The 21278-nt window shown below is 42.7% G+C and overlaps 1 protein-coding gene across 1 annotated transcript in view; it reads right to left on the bottom strand.

Annotated features, from left to right (window-relative positions):
- The window catches only part of myo5b (myosin VB), a 371481-nt gene that overhangs the window by 41105 nt on the left and 309098 nt on the right, over nt 1–21278 (bottom strand). Inside the window, exons 33-35 of the mRNA XM_034191847.1 lie at nt 7058–7209; nt 6890–6979; nt 6642–6792 (exon numbers count right to left, since the gene is read on the bottom strand). Of these exons, the coding sequence (XP_034047738.1) occupies nt 6642–6792; nt 6890–6979; nt 7058–7209 (393 nt within the window). The remainder of the gene's footprint in view (nt 1–6641; nt 6793–6889; nt 6980–7057; nt 7210–21278) is intronic.

Genomic DNA, 21278 nt, shown 5'->3' with positions numbered 1-21278 from the left:
GTTCTATATGTGGGAAGAAAATGCAATGAATTATTGATGTTTGTGATAGTATCTATTCATTGGAAGAAAATAATAAAATGCAAGTCATAAAAAAAAAAAAAAAAAAAAAAAACTTACTCCCGGATAATTGGTCAGGGGCTCAGTGGGGTGGGTCCTGTACTATCTGACTTTCCACCATGATTGTGTTTCTTTTTGGTTTTGTTTCGAAGTGTTTTTGGGTTGACGGAACAGTTTCTGAGTGTTTACAGAAACAGACGCTACGGTCAGAGTGCAGCGTCTCACCGCAGGCTGACCGAGGACACAGATCATGTGAAAAGTGCACTTGGTGTGACAGCGTGTCCATGAGGGTAAAAACTGTCCACAATAAAAGACAGTGAGAGACATAAGAGATCACCGAATAAACCAATGGAACATGGACTTACAGCAGTCTAAAACACTTCAACCTACCATCCCTGGTTCTCAAGACCAGGCTCTACTGTACTCTTCTTTTTTTAGATGTACTGTAGTACACACTAGTAGAGTTCTACCTTAGAACTGGAACGTATTATAGAAGACATACTTTACTGAATTTTCATGGACTTGAATGGAAACGTCCTTGCTTTTGAAGCCAACCTCAAGTGGCCAGTCAAGGAATGGCGGCATGGTGGCTTAGTGGTTAGCACTGATACACTGATGCCTCACAGTAAGAAGGTTGTGGGATCACTTCTAGGTCTTTCTGGGTGGAGTCTGCATGTTCTCACTGTGTCTGTATGTGTTTCCTCCCACAAGCAAAAATATCAGCATTTCACTTTTTCCACATTTTATGTGACAGCCTTATTCCAAAATTAATTCAAATGATTTTTTTCCCTCAAAATTCTACAAACAACACCCCATAATGACAACATCAAAAATTTTTCAAGGGTTTTGTAATTTTATTAAACATAAAAATTCTAGAGCCCCCGTCACACATAGCAAGAATTTGCTGGAAGTATGCTCGACATGGCAAATACTGCCATAATCCAACAGAGTCAGGAGGAAAAGAGGCGTGGCCAGCTGTCAGAACGCATCCAGAGTACCTCATCCACGCCTGCACGATGGCATCTAAAGCGCATGTAGACACTAATACAGACTGCTGTCAGACGGCCATAAAAGGCGCTGCAAACTGCCCGATCTCCAAATGTCTGATGGCAAACAAACACAGACCGGAGCGCCGTGTTCCTCCCTTTGCACAGGACATCAACACATGGACCCGACTCACACCATGTGTGTCCATCTGTGCAGTCAATCACAGTCCCATTCAGTCACTCCTTCACTCGTCCTTTTTTTCAGCCTCACTGACCTCACGTGATTGTGTGTGTGTGTGTGTGTGTGTGTGTGTAAAAGTGCTGACATATGAGGAAACGATCGCTCAGTGTGTGTACTTCCATATTACGCTGCTATGTGTGCACACACATGCACGCATGTGCTCAGCTGTTACTGGAGTTTTACTGCCAGCTAAACTTCACTGCGTGTGGACACGTTTGCTCAAATGTTTGCAGTGAGCTTTATCCCACTAGAATATCAGACCCCCCCCACCCCACCCACCCACCCACACACACACACACACACACAACGCAGCTTATGGTGATTTGTGCTTGGATTATCCCATTGGAATTATTCATGCCGTTGTTGTTTCCACCACTGTGCTGCTAAATGCTCCTGGAGGTGAGATTCATGTGCCATATGTTGTCATGGCAACACAGTTCCACGTCATATGTTCAACAGAATTACATGGGATCAAGCAATAATTTATTACAGCAGTGAGGTCTGTTCAGCTCTGAGCCTCTGACGTGAGGTGTGGCAGCGTGCACAGCTGCCCGCCAGCCGCCGTGGTGTCGCAGGTCTGATGGGCACAATATTTCACCTCATTGATGTCGCCCATGGGGAGGAACATTATCTACACCATGAGGTCTATTATGGATATAACAGCCTGTCCAGATCTGCAGCGCCGCGCGCTGTGCCACACGCTGTGCCACACACTGACCTGCAGAGGACCCGGTGCTTTCAGCTTGTTCTCAGTGTTCACATCGCAAATATGTATGTGGCTCGCTTGACTGCAGACACCCGCAGGCGTTGCGCCGTGTCAGATCCATCTCGAGGTTCCCTCATATGTGCTCAAATCATTTCAGATGCTGTTTTGCTGTCACCAGAATATGTAAATTGTGGTCAGATGGTCCTCAGCCTGCTCATGGGCCTCCGTCAGATGGTGTCCAATCTCAACGTGCCTGGAGAATTATGAACATGTGCTTCACACTGGGGGCCACCGGCAGATTTTGAACAGAACTGTGTGGACATCCGCAGATGGCTATCAGAACATTTTAGAACTGAAACCAGACACTTTTCAGATGTGCACCGATTCATGACTCCGATGCCATTCTGCATTATTCCGGCTATGTGTGATGGGGGTAAAAGTAGTCATATGTACATAAGTATTCACAGTCTTTGCCATGAAGCTCAAAATTGAGCTCAGGTGCCTCCTGTTTCCACTGATCATCCTTTAGATGTTTCTACAGCTTAACTGGAGTCCACCTGGAGTAAATTCAGTTGATTGAACATGATTTGGAAAGACACACACCTGTCCACATATAAGATCTCACAGCTGACATTCAAAGAAAACCAAGCATGAAGTCAAAGGAATTATCTGTAGACCTCTGAGACAGAATTGTCTGGAGGCACAAATCTTGGGAAGGGTACAGAAACATTTCTGCTGCTTTCAAGGTCCCAATGTGCACAGTGGCCTCCATCATCTGTAAATGGAAGAAGTTCGGATCCACCAGGACTCTTCCTAGAGCTGGACGCCTGTCTAAACTGAGCGATTGGGGGAGAAGGGCCTTAGTCAGGGAGGTGACCAAGAACCTGATGGTCACTCTATCAGAGCTCCAGCATTCCTCTGTGGAGAGAGGAGAACCTTCCAGAAGGACAACCATGTCTACACCAATCCACCAATCAGGTCTGTATGGTAGAGTGGCCAGACAGAAGCCACTCCTTAGTAAAAGGCACATGGCAGCCCACCTGGAGTTTGACAAAAGGCACCTGAAGGACTCTCAGACCAGGAGAAACAAAATTCTCTGGTCTGATGAGACAAAGATTGAACTCTTTGGCGTCATGTTTGGAGGAAACCAGGCACCATTAGGGCTGTCACGATTAGGAATTTCTGGAGACGATTAATTGTCAGACAAATAATTGTGATTGACAAATATACTGTCTATTTTTTTTCTTTTTTTCCTTCTTTATATTCTACTATTGTAGTATAATTACACAACTCTGGAAGAACGTTTGGCTTCTGTGAGTGGAGAAACTGGGAATGGTGCAACATTTTTATTTTTATCTTCATTTTACATACAGTCCCAACTTCTTCTGATTTGTGGTTGTTTCTGTTGCATTTCTGAAATTGTTTCTCCGCATCAGTCACGTTTTGTGCTTAAACACTACATTAAGCCCATATTGAACAAATGGTAAATGGTAAATGGACTGCATTTATATAGCGCTTTTCCATCTGCATCAGATGCTCAAAGCGCTTTACAATAATGCCTCACATTCACCCCGATGTCAGGGTGCTGCCATACAAGGCGCTCACTGCACACCGGGAGCAATAGGGGATTAAAGACCTTGCCCAAGGGCCCTTAGTGATTTTCCAGTCAGGCGGGGATTTGAACCCAGGATCTTCTGGTCTCAAGTCCAACACCTTAACCACTAGACCATCACCTCCAAAATTAGTGTCAACAAATAAATACCTTTGGAAAGTAACAGCTGTTAAAGTTCAGAGTTCTCACCTGCTTTTTGTGATCTGTGCGTCTGAACATCTCCACAGCTTCTCCATGTCAGGGACTTTGTTTTTTGTGGCTCAGTTCATTCATATATTCTCATTTTTTAAATATGTTTTTAAAGCTATTTGACCGTTTATTTCATCTCATGATCTCATAAATTCAGCATACGACGCGTACATGGTGTGAACAGGATGGTAACAGCAGAATCACACCTTTAGAGAAAGTTCAGAGAGAAGTAAAGGCAGCTTCACGTTTTGTTTTGTTTTTTTAACATGTTCACTCGGGTTAAAATCCTCTCTGCTGCGCACTGATGGTTCTCAGACTGTAACGTGTCGCGCCTGCATTCAGGAATCTCCCTCACGCACCCCCTCCCTCGCAGTCTGCAGCCTGTTGACTCCGCGCGTGCACACACACACAGACACACACCGACAGCTCTGCATTTTAGACGGCTTTTGAAGAAGTCGGCCACCGTTTTAATCGGCCGTCTTATCCAAACGGCAGGACGGATCGCTCTTCAGCCTCCATGTTATTGTCCCTCATTAAGACGAGAGCGAGGTTGCAGCACAATGATGTCAGATTCTGAGTCGTTTTATGCTTTGTGGATAAAATAAATAATTCACGGTAATCGCGAATATGAAAAATAATCGTGAATATGAAAAATAATCGCGATTGACGAATATTGTAATAATTGTGACAGCCCTAGGCACCATCCCTACAGTGAAGCATGGTGGTGGCAGCATCATGCTGTGGGGATGTTTTTCAGCAGCAGGAACTGGGAGACTAGTCAGGATTGAGGGAAAGATGAATGCAGCAATGTACAGAGACATCCTGGATGAAAACCTGCTCCAGAGCGCTCTTGACCTCAGACCGGGGCGACGGTTCCTCTTTCAGCAGGACAATGACCCTAAACACACAGCCAAGATATCAAAGGAGTGGCTTCAGGACAACTCTGTGAATGTCCTTGAGTGGTCCAGTCAGAGACCAGACCTGAATCTGACTGAACATTTCTGGAGAGATCTGAAAATGTCTGTACACCGAGGCTCCCCATCCAACCTGATGGAGCTTGAGAGGTGCTGCAAAGAGGAATGGACCAAACTGTCCAAAGATAGGTGCAATGTTTGGGTGTGGAACATGAATGGATTCAGACGTATGTTATCAAAAATAACCTGGAAATGTTCACCACGTTAGTAAAAACCTGGATTTCTGGGAATTTCTGGAAAACTTTCATCACTGACAGTAAGACAGGAAGCACCAGGATAAGAGAGACTTGGACCTTCATCCTGCTGTAAAGATATTGGCATCAGCAAATGCTTTTGACCTCATGACTCCACAAACTCTCCTCAGGCGTTCTCTGGATCTCAAAGGTTGAGGACCCAGAGACATGAACATCACTGAAGAGATCAGTGAATGTCAACAAGTTCAAGACTTTAACCACATACAAGCAGACTTCTGATGGATGAGTCCAGGAAGTCACTGAAAGCCTGGAACTTAGTCTGGATCCAGGACCATCACAAACCCAAACATGCTGATCCCTCACTTAGCTTCTGAAAACACTGCTGCCCATCAATTCCACAAACATCACAGTATTGTCCAAGAATCCAAGGTCAGTAAACCTTTCCTCACCAACAAAAGAGCCCACATCCTGATTTCAGAAACCCTGACCCTAACAACATCCTGGGAACATCTGCTGGTTCCTTAAATGATTCTTGTGATTGCTACATTGCAAATTCTTGGATGATATTTCAGTGGGTTCTTTTTGACAACATCAATATAGGGGTGCACTGTATATGCAGTAGACGGTATAAAGGATATGAATTTGGCCTACAGTCGAGATTTGGACTCCATCGATCAATGGCGATAATGCTTGTTGGTGCAAACACAGAGACCACGGAGCAGGAGGAGCTGGTTAAAAGAACAGTGAGCAGTTAAAGGTCTATAACAGTTTTAAATTTCTGTTAATGGGTACACTATAACATGATTATGACTAATAATTTCCACAATGTTTTTTGTGAATTTTATGGTCATATCTTTAGTGCGTATTTGCAGCAAAAATCTAATTTCCTCATTCAGCTCCGTCTCCAGGCAGGAGAAGCAGAGACTAAAAAAGAAACGCCTTCCCCTTTATCATTGGTGCAAACGCACGACCAAAGCCAATCCGGATCACTAACGCACACAGGGTGGTCTCTGAGGACTTTCTGCACAAAATCAGAAGCCGCAATGACAAAGCGTGAGGTCATTCCAATGTCCAAAATAACATGTCCAACACAAGTGAGAGAGGTCTTGTTTTGGACAGGAACTGTTTTTCTGAGTTGCACAAAGATCATTTGTGTGGCATTTTATTGCACGTATATAGTTGTACAAAAAATGTCTGAAGGATTTCCTGCATTTTAATGTAAATACTTCTATATAACTTTGTTGTTTTGGGTTGTTTTTTTTTGTTTTTTTTTGGCTACATTTGTTTTTGAAATTTACAATTTATATTCTAAGTTATAAAAAAAATGGTGTTTGTGTTCGTTTGCACTATTTTGCACCATAGAGTGCTGAGTTTTAATTTTGAGTTTTGAGAATTGCACAACAAATGTTCTCAAAATTACGTTGTACCTATCTGGTTTTTTTTTTTTTAGCTTTGCTAAGGGACTAAATAACCCATTCAGAAACACTTCCATTATAATTTTTACATTTATGTTTATATCGCGATATATATAGTTACTGTGAAGGGATTCAATTTATACCACGATATGAATTTTAGGTCATATCGCCCAGCCTTACATCAATATTTCCACCTTTTCCTGTATTACTTACATCAAACTAAGGCACACGAATCCAACTGGCTTTGGGAATCTAAGGTACACTTACCGATCATGGGCTGGATGAAGCCTTCTGCCACCTTAATGAGCTGCTGGTAGATCTGGATGGACAGGTCGCTCAGGACCTGTCGGTACTCTGTCAGGTCAAAGTTCTTCAGGCAGTGCTCATTTTGTTTGGGTGTGTTCTGGGTCATGAAAGCCTGAAGAAAAAGTTCTCTGTGTGACTCAGTTTATACATCAAAGGGAACGCTTTTTTGTGTTCTTAATATGGCAGACGTCTCCTCGTCCACGCCTCACCTCATCACCGCTGTACTGCTTCAGGCAGTGAAGAAGACGACTGCTGTTGGCCAGCCAGAAAGATGTCATGTCAAAGTTCTCACTGTTCTTCTGCACAAGAAGAGGAAAGATAACAGGATAAAGACAGGAGTAGGGGCAGGGACTGTAATCGCACTCAGTCTCACCCACCTTTAGGACCTTCTTGACAGCATTGATGGTGGAGGTGAGCAGAGACTCCACCTTCTGATCATCATTTATGTAGTCAGCATGGCGGATGCACATGAACAGAATATAAGCGGGCAGGCATGGGACAGTCGCCGACACGGCTTCAGGTCTGAAATCTGACATCACATGGACACTGAAAATGTGAAGCACCTGGTGTTTGTCAAATCAAATCAAATCAATTTTATTTATATAGCACCAAATCACAACAAACAGTCGCCCCAAGGTGTTTTATATTGTAAGGCAAAAGCCATACAATAATTACAGAAAAACCCCAACGGTCAAAACGATCTCCTGTGAGCAAGCACTTGGCGACAGTTGGAAGGAAAAACTCCCTTTTAACAGGAAGAAACCTCCAGCAGAACCAGGCTCAGGGAGGGGCAGTCTTCTGCTGGGACAGGTTGGGGCTGAGGGGAGAGAATCAGGAAAAAGACATGCTGTGGAGGGGAGCAGAGATCAATCACTAATGATTAAATGCAGAATGGTGCATACAGAGCAAAAAGAGAAAGAAACACTCAGTGCATCATGGGAACCCCCCAGCAGTCTAAGTCTATAGCAGCATAACTAAGGGATGGTTCAGGGTCACCTGATCCAGCCCTAACTATAAGCTTTAGCAAAAAGGAAAGTTTTAAGCCTAATCTTAAAAGTAGAGAGGGTGTCTGTCTCCCTGATCTGAATTGGGAGCTGGTTCCACAGGAGAGGAGCCTGAAAGCTGAAGGCTCTGCCTCCCATTCTACTCTTACAACCCCTAGGAACTACAAGTAAGCCTGCAGTCTGAGAGCGAAGCGCGCTATTGGGGTGATATGGTACTATGAGGTCCCTAAGATAAGATGGGACCTGATTATTCAAAACCTTATAAGTAAGAAGTTTTAAATTCTATTCTGGAATTAAGAGGGAGCCAATGAAGAGAGGCCAATATGGGTGAGATATGCTCTCTCCTTCTAGTCCCCATCAGTACTCTAGCTGCAGCATTTTGAATTAACTGAAGGCTTTTCAGGGAACTTTTAGGACAACCTGATAATAATGAATTACAATAGTCCAGCCTAGAGGAAATAAATGCATGAATTAGTTTTTCAGCATCACTCTGAGACAAGACCTTTCTGATTTTAGAGATATTGCGCAAATGCAAAAAAGCAGTCCTACATATTTGCTTAATATGCGCATTGAAGGACATATCCTGATCAAAGATGACTCCAAGATTTCTCACAGTATTACTAGAGGTCAGGGTAATGCCATCCAGAGTAAGGATTTGGTTAGACACCATGTTTCTAAGATTTGTCGGGCCAAGTACAATAACTTCAGTTTTATCTGAATTTAAAAGCAGGAAATTAGACGTCATCCATGTCTTTATGTCTGAAAGACATTCCTGCAGTTTAACTAATTGGTGTGTGTCCTCTGGCTTCATGGATAGATAAAGCTGGGTATCATCTGCGTAACAATGAAAATTTAAGCAATGCTTTCTAATAATACTGCCTAAGGGAAGCATGTATAAAGTGAATAAAATCGGTCCTAGCACAGAACCTTGTGGAACTCCATCATTAACCTTAGTCCGTGAAGAAGACTCCCCATTTACATGAACAAATTGTAATCTATTAGACAAATATGATTCAAACCACCGCAGCGCAGTGCCTTTAATACCTATGGCATGCTCTAATCTCTGTAATAAAATTTTATGGTCAACAGTATCAAAAGCAGCACTGAGGTCTAACAGGACAAGCACAGAGATGAGTCCGCTGTCTGAGGCCATAAGAAGATCATTTGTAACCTTCACTAATGCTGTTTCTGTACTATGATGAATTCTAAAACCTGACTGAAACTCTTCAAATAGACCATTCCTCTGCAGATGATCAGTTAGCTGTTTTACAACTACCCTTTCAAGAATGTTTGAGAGAAAAGGAAGGCTGGAGATTGGCCTATAATTAGCTAAGATAGCTGAGTCAAGTGATGGCTTTTTAAGTAATGGTTTAATTACTGCCACCTTAAAAGCCTGTGGTACATAGCCAACTAATAAAGATAGATTGATCATATTTAAGATCAAAGCATTAACTAATGGTAGGGCTTCCTTGAGCAGCCTGGTAGGAATGGGGTCTAATAGACATGTTGATGGTTTGGAGGAAGTAACTAATGAAAATAACTCAGACAGAACAATCGGAGAGAAAGAGTCTAACCAAATACCAGCATTACTGAAGGCAGCTGAACATAAAGATATGTCTTTGGGATGGTTATGAATCATTTTTTCTCTAATAGTTAAAATTCTATTTGCAAAGAAAGTCATGAAGTCATTACTAGTTAAAGTTAATGGAATACTCGGCTCAATAGAGCTCTGACTCTTTGTCAGCCTGGCTACAGTGCTGAAAAGAAACCCGGTGTTGTTCTTATTTTCTTCAATTAGTGATGAATAGTAAGATGTCCTAGCTTTACGGAGGACTTTTTTATAGAGCAACAGACTCTTTTTCCAGGCTAAATGAAGATCTTCTAAATTAGTGAGACGCCATTTCCTCTCCAGCTTACAGGTTATCTGCTTTAAGCTGCGCGTTTTTGTGGGTTATACCATGGAGTCAGGCACTTCTGATTTAAGGCTCTCTTTTTCAGAGGAGCTACAGCATCCAAAGTTGTTCAAACAAACATATCAAGACGTCAGCACATCACCCCAGTTCTTTTTAATTTGCACTGGCTTCCAGTCTCTTTTAGAGTTGATTTTAAAATTTTGATGTTTGTCTTTAAAGCCCTTAATGGCCTGGCCCCTCCTTATTTGACTGAGCTTTTGCATCCTCGTGTCTCAAACAGGTCTTTGAGGTCTGTAAATCAGCTTTTACTGGAGGTGCCCAGGTCCAGGTCTAAACGCTGGGGTGATCGGGCCTTCTCTGTTGCTGGGCCCAAACTTTGGAATAAATTGCCCCCTGAAATGAAAAAAAAGGGGGTTTTTCCTTCCCACTGTAGCCGAGTGCTTGCTCACAGGGGGTCGTTTTGACCGTTGGGGTTTTACATAATTATTGTATGGCCTTGCCTTACAATATAAAGCGCCTTGGGGCAACTGTTTGCTGTGATTTGGCGCTATATAAAAAAATTGATTGATTGATTGATTGATTGAAATGAGAATCATCTCTGACTTAGAGCTTTTTAAGTCCAGGCTCAAGACGCATTTGTTCAGGCTGGCTTTTAACACTCAGTAGCATGATGGCATTTTACTTTATGCTATTAATTGTTTTTATGCATTTTTTATATAATTGTTTCTGTAATGGTCTTATTGTTGGATATTTGTTTTTATTACATTTTGTTTTTAAATTTTGTTGTAAAGCACTTTGGTCACTTTGAGTGTTGTAAGCTCTAGAAGTAAACTTAAATGAATAATAAAAAAAAAAATTGTGCTCAATGAGGAGTAAAGCTATGACGAGATAATCTATCTCACTCACAGAGTTTAGGTAGCTACTCTGCACTGTGTTGGTATATGGCACTGAAGAACATAAAGAAGGAATCATATCCTTAAACCTAGTTACAGCGCTTTCAGAAAGACTTCTTCCTGTTAAAAGGGAGTTTTTCCTTCCCACTGTAGCCAAGTGCTTGCTCACAGGGGGTCGTTTTGACCGTTGGGGTTTTACATAATTATTGTATGGCCTTGCCTTACAATATAAAGCGCCTTGGGGCAACTGTTTGTTGTGATTTGGCGCTATATAAAAAAATTGATTGATTGATTGACTTCTACTGTAATGAAACGTATTCCCCACTGCTGGGTAGTCCATTAAAGTAAATGTAAATGTTATTAAGAAATGATCAGACAAAAAGGGGGTTTTCAGGGAATACTGTTAAGTCTTCAATTTCTATGCCATATGTCAGAACAAGATCTAAGATATGATTAAAGTGGTGGGTGGACTCATTTACATTTTGAGCAAAGCCAATAGAGTCTAATAATAGATTAAATGCAGTGTTGAGGCTGTCATTCTCAGCATCTGTGTGGATGTTAAAATCACCCACTATAATTATCTTATCTGAGCTAAGCACTAAGTCAGACAAAAGGTCTGAAAATTCACAGAGAAACTCACAGTAACGACCAGGTGGACGATAGATAACAACAAATAAAACTGGTGTTTGGGACTTCCAATTTGGATGGACAAGACTAAGAGTCAAGCTTTCAAATGAATTAAAGCTCTGTCTGGGTCTTTGATTAATTAATAAGCTGGAATGGAAGATTGCTGCTAATCCTCCTCCTCGACCCGTGCTACGAGCATTCTGACAGTTAGTGTGACTCGGGGGTGTTGACTCATTTAAACTAACATATTCATCCTGCTGTAACCAGGTTTCTGTAAGGCAGAATAAATCAATATGTTGATCAATTATTATATCATTTACCAACAGGGACTTAGAAGAGAGAGACCTAATGTTTAATAAATCACATTTAACTGTTTTAGTCTGTGGTGCAGTTGAAGGTGCTATATTATTTTTCTTTTTGAATTTTTATGCTTAAATAGATTTTTACTGGTTATTGGTGGTCTGGGAGCAGGCACCGTCTCTACGGGGATGGGGTAATGAGGGGATGGCAGGGGGAGAGAAGCTGCAGAGAGGTGTGTAAGACTACAACTCTGCTTCCTGGTCCCAACCCTGGATAGTCACGATTTGGGAGGGTTTAATAAAATTGGCCAGATTTCTAGAGATGAGAGCTGCTCCATCCAAAGTGGGATGGATGCCGTCTCTCCTAACAAGACCAGGTTTTCCCCAAAAACTTTGCCAATTATCTATGAAGCCCACCTCATTTTTTGGACACCACTCAGACAGCCAGCAATTCAGGGAGAACATGCGGCTAAACATGTCACTCCCGGTCTGATTGGGGAGGGGCCCAGAGAAAACTACAGAGTCCGACATTGTTTTTGCAAAGTTACACACCGATTCAATTTTAATTTTAGTGACCTCCGATTGGCGTAACCGGGTGTCATTACTGCCGACGTGAATTACAATCTTACCAAATTTACGCTTAGCCTTAGCCAGCAGTTTCAAATTTCCTTCAATGTCGCCTGCTCTGGCCCCCGGAAGACAATTGACTATGGTTGCTGGTGTCGCTAACTTCACATTTCTCAAAACAGAGTCGCCAATAACCAGAGTTTGTTCCTCGGCGGGTGTGTCGCCGAGTGGGGAAAACGGTTAGAGATGTGAACGGGTTGGCGGTGTACACGGGGCTTCTGTTTAGAACTACGCTTCCTCCTCACAGTCACCCAGTCAGCCTGCTTTCCCTGCTATTCGGGATCTGCTGGGGGACAGCTAACAGCGGCTAAGCTACCTTGGTCCGCACCGACTACAGGGGCCTGGCTAGCTGTAGGATTTTCCACGGTGCGGAGCCGAGTCTCCAATTCGCCCAGCCTGGCCTCCAAAGCTACGAATAAGCTACACTTATTACAAGTACCATTACTGCTAAAGGAGGCAGAGGAATAACTAAACATTTTACACCCAGAGCAGAAAAGTGGGGGAGAGACAGGAGAAGCTGCCATGCTAAACCGGCTAAGAGCTAGTAGCTGCGCTAAGCTAGCGGATTCCTAAAAACACACAAAGTGAATAATGTGTAAATAATTTAGAGGTGATTCAGCAGAGGGAGTGCTTTAGTTAAGGCACATGAAGATTACACTGTGAAACAAATCGTTATCTAGTTAACTAGATCAATCTAACTACGCAGATTAAACAGCTAACAGATACAGAAAAACACCGCTGTGCTCCGGAACAGGAAGTGATACAATACCGCAGTGAGAGCCAACCACCAGACTGGTTGCCAGTCACCCTCTCTCAGGCTTGGTGAAACAAAATATTCAATGATATTGAATATTTTCAATATTCAAATCAATGCCAGTAAGTGGGAACAGCAGAATTTCAGGAGCAGAACTGTTGAACCTCAGATGCATAATCTGCAATCAGCAAATATATGTAATCTGGCACACTTCTGCCAACAAGATCAGTTCAATATCACTGGGGAAAAAATAAATATACTGAGGAAGCTGCTCAGCATCCTGGAAAATACCTCCCACCCCCTGCATGCCACAGCGACGTCCTGTCCGAGCACCTTCGACCCCCGAGGTGCACCACAGAACGCCACAGGAGCTTTAACAACTAGCGTATAATGTACAGTATAACAATAAAAAATACTCACCCTCAGCAAGTACCAAGCATGTGTCCAATCTGTTATCACAGATGGGATTTCTTTTTAAATTTGTGATAGATTTTTGAGCAACAAATTAAATCAACAAGTCGATGGAGAAAATGAATGCACTGGTGGATTCGGGCACAAAGGCTTGACACTTGCGTGTGCCAGCTTAAGTTGTTTTCGATGTAAAGCCCCAGATATTTATATGAATCCACCTTCTCAATGTTACGTCCATGTATGGGGGGCACACTACGTTCCCCAACAGCCCTGGGGTCCACCAACATCTCCACTGTTTTATTAGTATTAATCTGCAGTCGGTGGGCGTCACACCAGTTCACAAACCTGTCCACTCCAGATTTGACTTAAATTGGTACTAGTGTTTAGCAGACTGAGTATTACAGTGTCATCTGAAAATTTAACAACATACTGCTTTGGCTGAAAGCTGACACACTCATTGGTCTACAGTGTAAAAAGAAATGGTGACCTAGCACAGCCCTGAGGGACTCCGGTGCTGCTTAATGCAATATCAGAGAAGACAGACTTGACCTCCACCTGCTGTTTCACCTGTTTGACAGAAAAGACTGACACCACTTAATTAAGAAAGGGTTCACGTTGAGCTGAGTCAGTTTTTGAAGAGGATATGCGAGCGGATACAGTTAAAAGCAGAACTAAAATCAATAAAACCTAATTTGGCATTTGCAAAGGAACTCTCGAGATGTTTTAAAACCAAGTTCATCATAGTTAAAATGGCATCACTCGGACTTGCTTTTGTACGCAAACTGATACTGATCCAAGTGTGGCTCCACCTGTGTACTAAGCTCCTGAATTAACAGTTTCTCCAGTGCCTTCATTACATTAGAGGTTCGGGCCACCGGCCCAAAATCACTGTGACTTCTTGGGGCTGGAATAATAAGTGGTCTCTTCCAGAGCTCAGGTACCCAATAAGTGTCAACAGAAAGCTGGAAGGAGCTGAAATGTTTTTCAAAGAAAAGCAGACGTATTGTGTGGCCCTGTGGCTTCGTTAGTACACACTGATTTAAAAACTCCAGTGACTGACTGTGGGTTCATTTAAATTCTGTCTGCACTCTTCACTCTCAAAAGGCAGATAAAAATCATTTAGCTCATTGGCTTTTACAATTTCATTGTTGTCAGTTACAGGTTTCCTTTTTGTGTCCATGTCTGTCACCCCACGAATAGAATCCCACAGTCTCTTGTTGTCTGCCCTGGAGAGGTCCCGTTCTGCGCGCTCCTTCTGCTGCAGGCGAACGTCTCTCACCCTCTGGTTCAGGTCTTTTTGGGTGACCCTGACCCCTGCAATGTCCCTTCATTTTAAAGCTGCTTTCTTCCTATTAATACATTCCCGTATTTCCCGTGTGACACACGATTTATTTGGGTATTTCTTAATGATATTTTGGGGAATGATTGAGTCACCACAGAAGATGTGACCAGTAGCTGCATCTTGGAAAAAACATGTCCCAATCTGGACACAAGAAATGTCCTCTCAGCTCCTCTACCTTATCAGCAGACCACAGTTTGACAGAGTGGACCTCAGGTTTACTGGATTTAAACCCTGATCGACAGGTGGGGACAAGCTGGACTACATTATGGTCCAAATTGCCGGGGGGGTGGGGGGTGTCTTATAAGCATCTCTTATGTTCCCGTAGCACTTATCCAGAGTCTTACTGCTCCTGGTGCTACACTGAACATATTGATAGAAGCCAGGCAGGGATTTATTTAAACTGCAGTGATTTAGATCACCAAGAACAAACATGGCAGCATCCGGTTTATTTTGAAAATGAGATGGACACAATCTGAAATCTGACAAGCTGCCCTGGCGGCATTTCTACACACACAAATATATTTGTGAATTCTCGAGGAAGGTAATAAGGTCGTAAGGTTACACACAGGAGCTCAAGATCGGAGTTACATACCCTGTCTCTGACAGCAAAGTCTGTACACCACCTGTCTTTAACATATAAGCTGTCCGGTACATCGTCACTAAACCATGTTTCTGTAAAAGCCTTTAATCCAGACTCATGGAACTCCTAACAGGCTCCAGCTTGTAAGTGCTACTCATCCAGTTTGTTTTTAAGTGAGCGCAGACTGCAGAGCAGGATGGGCGGCGGCACTAGCTTGGTGGCCGCCTGGACGCGTTGCCTCAGGCTGCCTCTCTTCCCCCGCTTCCTGAGTCTCCTGCCCTGCCAGCGGTCCGGTCAGTATTGTCGTACCAACTTCCTGGGAACCTCATCCAGCAGGCCAGACGGTGGAAGAGCTCCGTGGAAACAAACCTCTCCTCCCAGTTAGCTGAAAAGGTGCTGCAGTGACAACACAGCGTCTTTATGATTTTAAAAGTGCTGGGAGTGGCTGCTCAAGTCGTCGCCTCTGGGGGGATGCTGGTTGAGATGTTTTTTCTATTCTCTAGATGCAGCAGCAGCATCTGCTCCACTGTCATTTAAAACAACAACAAGACGACGCTGGCGCCCAGAAACAAACGCTATATGGACATTGGGGCCTGTTCCACCCTCCAGGGAGTCAGGAGTCTAATAATTACAGGCAGAACCATTTATCATTGTTTTTGTCCCAAAAACATCTAAAACTAGAGCCACGGTTGAAAAATCCCAGAACTTCCCTTTAAGTCTGCTTTAAAAACAGTATCAATCATAGTATCAAAAGCCTGAGATAAATCAATAAAAAGACATCTCTGCCCACTGAGGTGGAGGAGGTTATGTTGTTGCCCCTGTTTGTTTGTCTGTCTATGAACAGCCTTTAGCCCACAATTTTTCATATATTGTTATGAAACCTTTACTGAAGATTCATATCCGCATAGGCAAAAACTGAATCAACTGTCAAGGTAATAGGACAAAGGTCAAAGTTAGGAAAAATCTTGGAATATTGGAAAAATCCCTATCCATCAACACTGAACAAATTTTCAAAAATACAGTACTGTCATGTTTTGGCCCTAATCCGGCCCCGTGTCATGTTTTTTCCCCTGTCCTCGTCTTTGCCGCTTCTTTGATCCTCAGATTTAATTTTCTATTTGTTATTTCATAGTTTCCGTTTTGGTTTTCTGTTTATTATGCATGTTCGGTTTATCATACTTTAGTCTTTTCTCTCTGTTTATTTTACGTTTCATAGGTCTTCTATTTTATGGTAGTTTTTCTTCAGCTGTGACTTTCCATTTTGTGTCAGTAGTCGTATCCTCTGTTATCACGTGAGTCACTAGTAGGTTTGTGTAACTCTTCAGCCACATGTTGAGTTCTCTTCTAGTTTAGATCCAGCCTTTTACTTTCTGTTGTTCTCGTTCTGCTCTTTCATTTGTTTATTTTGTTTCACTCACATTTGGATTTTAGCTTTCATTATTTCTTAGTTGTTTATCATTTGTCGAGTCATTGACCCCTTCCTGTTTTGCTGCTTTCGTCTGACACGCCCCCTGTCACTCCACTCGTGTCGTCTGGCCACGCCTTCTTCGCTGCACCTGCATCTAATCACACCCTGATTAACCTTCTGTATTTAAGTCCCATGTTTTCCTCTGCTCGTTCGGTGTACTCCATGCCTTGTGCTCTTGCCCCCGTTCTAAGCCTTCCTCATGTTGTTTCTGCTTTGCGTCTTTTTTGTGCTCGACTCTTGCCTGTTTTTTGACCATGTCTCAGCCTGCGCCAGTGAACCTGCTTCTCTGTGTCTAATCCTTGCTCGTTGTTTGGCCACGTCCCCACCTCTGGACCATCTGTACCTCCACCTGTACTGACTGACTTCCTGTGTATCGAACTGAGCCTGTTTTTGGATAAAGCCTTTTCCTTAACCCACATCTGAGTCATCCATTTGTGTCCATCCGCCTGCCGTGCCTTGCCACCTCAGTTCCTATCAAGAACTCTGTCAAGAAAAAGATCAAATGTCTTTCATGTTTTGGAGAGTTATGTAGGATGGTATTCTGTATCAACTGACAAAGTTTGATCCAGATTACAGATTTTGTGGGGATTTAAATTTAACATTGAAAACCCAATTTAATGTATATTTTAATTTATTTTCATTTATATAGTGCCAAATCAACAAAGTTGCCTCAAGGAGCTTCATGCAAGTGAGGTCTAACCTTAACAAACCCCAAGAGCAAGAACACAGGCAACAGTGGTAAGAAAAAACTCCCTCTGATGATTTGAGGAAGAAACCTCAAGCAGACCAGACTCAGAGGGGTGACCCTCTGCTTGGGTCATTCTAACAGTTACAAGGTTTATACAAAGTTTTACAAAGCTGAAGAAACAGAAAACAGGAAATCAAAACAACATTTGCTGCATCAGCTTCAGGCATGGCATCTTATGGTCATGGTGAGGTCGAGAGCTGTTCCACTGCTAATAAAATGAATTTAAAAGGGTAGGAATCATAGTTCCATACAATGTCAGTATGCTAGCCATACAAAAAGGGAATTAATGCGTCTTAAGTCTGGGCTTGAAAGTCTCTACAGAATCTACTGAATCTGTTTTTTTTTTATGCAGGGAGATCATTCCACAGAACAGGGACACGATAAGAGAAAGCTCTATGACCCACAGACTTTTTATTCACCCTAGGGACACAGAGTAGTCCTGCATTCCGAGAACGCAAAGCCCGGGCCGGTACGTAAGGTTTAATTAGGTCAGAAACAGTGAGGCAAATAAGTATTTGATCCACTGTCGATTTTTCAAGTTTTCCCACCTACAAAGAATGTAGAGGTCTGTAATTTTTATCGTAGGTTCACTTCAACTGTGAGAGACAGAATCTAAAAAATCCAGAAAATCACACTGTATGATTTTTAGATAATTAATTTGCATTTTATTGCATGAAACAATTATTTGATCACCTACCAACCAGCAAGAATTCTGTCTCTCACAGACCTGTTAATTTTTCTTTAAGAACTAGTCCTCTTATTCTGCACTCTTTACCTGTATTAGTTGCACCTGTTTGAACTTGTTACCTGTATAAAAGACACCTGTTCACACACTCAATCAATCACACTCCAACCTGTCCACCATAGCCAAGACCAAAGAGCTGTCTAAGGACACCAGGGACAAAACTGTAGACCTGCACAAGGCTGGGATGGACTACAGGACAACAGGCAAGCAGCTTGGTAGAAGACAACAACTGTTATGATTATTTATTAGAAAGTGGATGAAACACAAGATGACTGTCAATCTCCCTCGGTCTGGGATTCCATGCAAGATCTCACTTTGTGGGGTAAAGATGATTCTGACAAAGCTCAGAACTACACAGGAAGACCTGGTCAATGACCTGAAGAGAGCTGGGACCACAGTCACAAAGATTACATTAGTAACACATGATGCTGTCATGGTTTAAAATCCTGCAGGGCAGCAAGGTCCCCCTGCTCAAGCCAGCACATGTCCAGGCCCATTTGAAGTTCACCAGTGACCATCTGGATGATCCAGAGGAGGCATGGGGGAAGGTCATGTGGTCAGAGGAGACCAGAATAGAGCTTTTTGGAATCAACTCCACTTACCATGTTTAGAGGATAAGAACAACCCCAAGAAAACCATCCCAACCGTGAAGCATGGGGGTGGAAACATCATACTCTAGGGGTGCTCTTCAGCAAAGGGGACAGGACGACTGCACCATATTGAAGGGAGGATGGATGGGGTCATGTATTGCGAGATTTTGGCAAACAACCGCCTTCCCTCAGTAAAAGCATTGAAGATGGGTCATGGCTGGTTCTTCCAGCATGACAATGACCCCAAACACACAGCCAGGGTAACTAAGGAGGGGCTCCATAAGAAGCATTTCAAGGTCCTGGAGTGGCCTGGCCAGTCTGCAGACCTGAACTCAATAGAAAATCTTTGGAGGGAGCTGAAACTCCAAACCTGAAAGATCTAGAGAAGATCTGTATGGAGGAGTGGACCAAAATCCCTGCTGCAGTGTGCAAACTTGGTCAAGAACTACAGGAAACATCTGATCTCTGGAACTGCAAACAAAGGTTTCTGTACCAAATATTAAGGTCTGTTTTTCTATTGGATCAAATACTGATTTCATGCAGTAAAATGCAAATTAATTATTTAAAAATCATACAATGTGATTTTCTGACTTCTTTTTAGATTCTGTCTCTCACAGTTGAAGTGAACCTACGATAAAAATTACAGACTTCTACATTCTTTGTAGGTAACGAAACATGCAAAATCGACAAATCGACAAATACTTATTTGCCTCACTGTAAGTAGGGAGGTGCCAGTCCATGAATAATTTTATAGACTAGTAGCAGAACCTTAAAATCTGATCTCACTGGGACAGGAAGCCAGTGAAGAGACGTCAAAATGGGTGTAATGTGGTCAAACTTTCTGCTTTGTGTCAAAAATCTGGCTGCAGCATTTTGAACCAATTGGAGAGCCCTAATGCTGGACTGCGGTAAACCAGAAAATAGAACATTGCAGTAGTCCAATCTAGAAGAGATAAATGCATGGATCAGGGTCTCAGCATCAGCCATAGACAGTATGGGGTGAATCTTTGCTATATTTTGCAGGTGGAAGAAAGCAGTCCTAGTAATATCTCTAATGTGGAGGTCAAAGGACAATGTAGGATCAAAAATTACCCCAAGGTTCCTCACTTTGTCAGTGTGATGTATGACACACGAGCTGAGGCTGAGTGTTAACTGGTCAAATTGATGCCGATGTCTCAGTGGCCAAAAACCATCATTTCAGTCTTATCAGAGTTTAAAAGTAGGAAATTGCTGGACAGCTAGCTTCTCACTGATGCAAGGCGATCTTCTAAGGATTTTATGTGGATGAGATTACCAGCAGTTATCGGCATGTATAACTGAGTATCATCAGCATAACAGTGAAAGATAATCCCAAAATGTGGCAATATGTGCCCAAGAGGTGCTATATAAAGGGAGAAAAGCAGGGGGCCTAAGATGGACCCCTGTGGAACCCCAAATTTCATGTCACTAAGGTTAGAGGTAGTGTTACTGTACAAAACACAGTGAGAACGACTGGTCAAGTATGACGTCAACCATGCAAGGGCACTCCAAGTAATCCCAAAATGATTTTCCAGTCTATCAAGTAGAATATGATGATCCACTGTATCAAATGCAGCACTGAACAGCACCAGAACCGTAGTGGTTTTTTTTTATTTTTATTATTTATTTATATAGCGCCAAATCACAACAAACAGTTGCCCCAAAGCGCCTTATATTGTAAGGCAAGGCCATACAATAATTACGGAAAAACCCCAACGGTCAAAATGACCCCCTGTGAGCAAGCACTTGGCAACAGTGGGAAGGAAAAACTCCCTTTTAACAGGAAGAAACCTCCAGCAGAACCAGGCTCAGGGAGGGGCAGTCTTCTGCTGGGACTGGTTGGGGCTGAGGGAGAGAACCAGGAAAAAGACATGCTGTGGAGGGGAGCAGAGATCGATCACTAATGATTAAATGCAGAGTGGTGCATACAGAGCAAAAAGAGAAAGAAACACTCAGTGCATCATGGGAACCCCCCAGCAGTCTAAGTCTATATCCAGCCCTAACTATAAGCTTTAGCAAAAAGGAAAGTTTTAAGCCTAATCTTAAAAGTAGAGAGGGTGTCTGTCTCCCTGATCTGAATTGGGAGCTGGTTCCACAGGAGAGGAGCCTGAAAGCTGAAGGCTCTGCCTCCCATTCTACTCTTACAAACCCTAGGAACTACAAGTAAGCCTGCAGTCTGAGAGCGAAGCGCTCTATTGGGGTGATATGGTACTATGAGGTCCCTAAGATAAGATGGGACCTGATTATTCAAAACCTTATAAGTAAGAAGAAGAATTTTAAATTCTATTCTAGAATTAACAGGAAGCCAATGAAGAGAGGCCAATATGGGTGAGATATGCTCTCTCCTTCTAGTCCCTGTCAGTACTCTAGCTGCAGCATTTTGAATTAACTGAAGGCTTTTTAGGGAACTTTTAGGACAACCTGATAATAATGAATTACAATAGTCCAGCCTAGAGGAAATAAATGCATGAATTAGTTTTTCAGCATCACTCTGAGACAAGACCTTTCTGATTTTAGAGATATTGCGTAAATGCAAAAAAGCAGTCCTACATATTTGTTTAATATGCGCTTTGAATGAC

This window comes from Thalassophryne amazonica, chromosome 17 (genome assembly GCF_902500255.1).
Source record: "Thalassophryne amazonica chromosome 17, fThaAma1.1, whole genome shotgun sequence".
In the NCBI taxonomy this organism is placed as follows: Eukaryota; Metazoa; Chordata; class Actinopteri; order Batrachoidiformes; family Batrachoididae; genus Thalassophryne; species Thalassophryne amazonica.
Note: the sequence above shows the minus strand (reverse complement) of the source record. Positions and strands in the feature narration are given on the sequence as shown.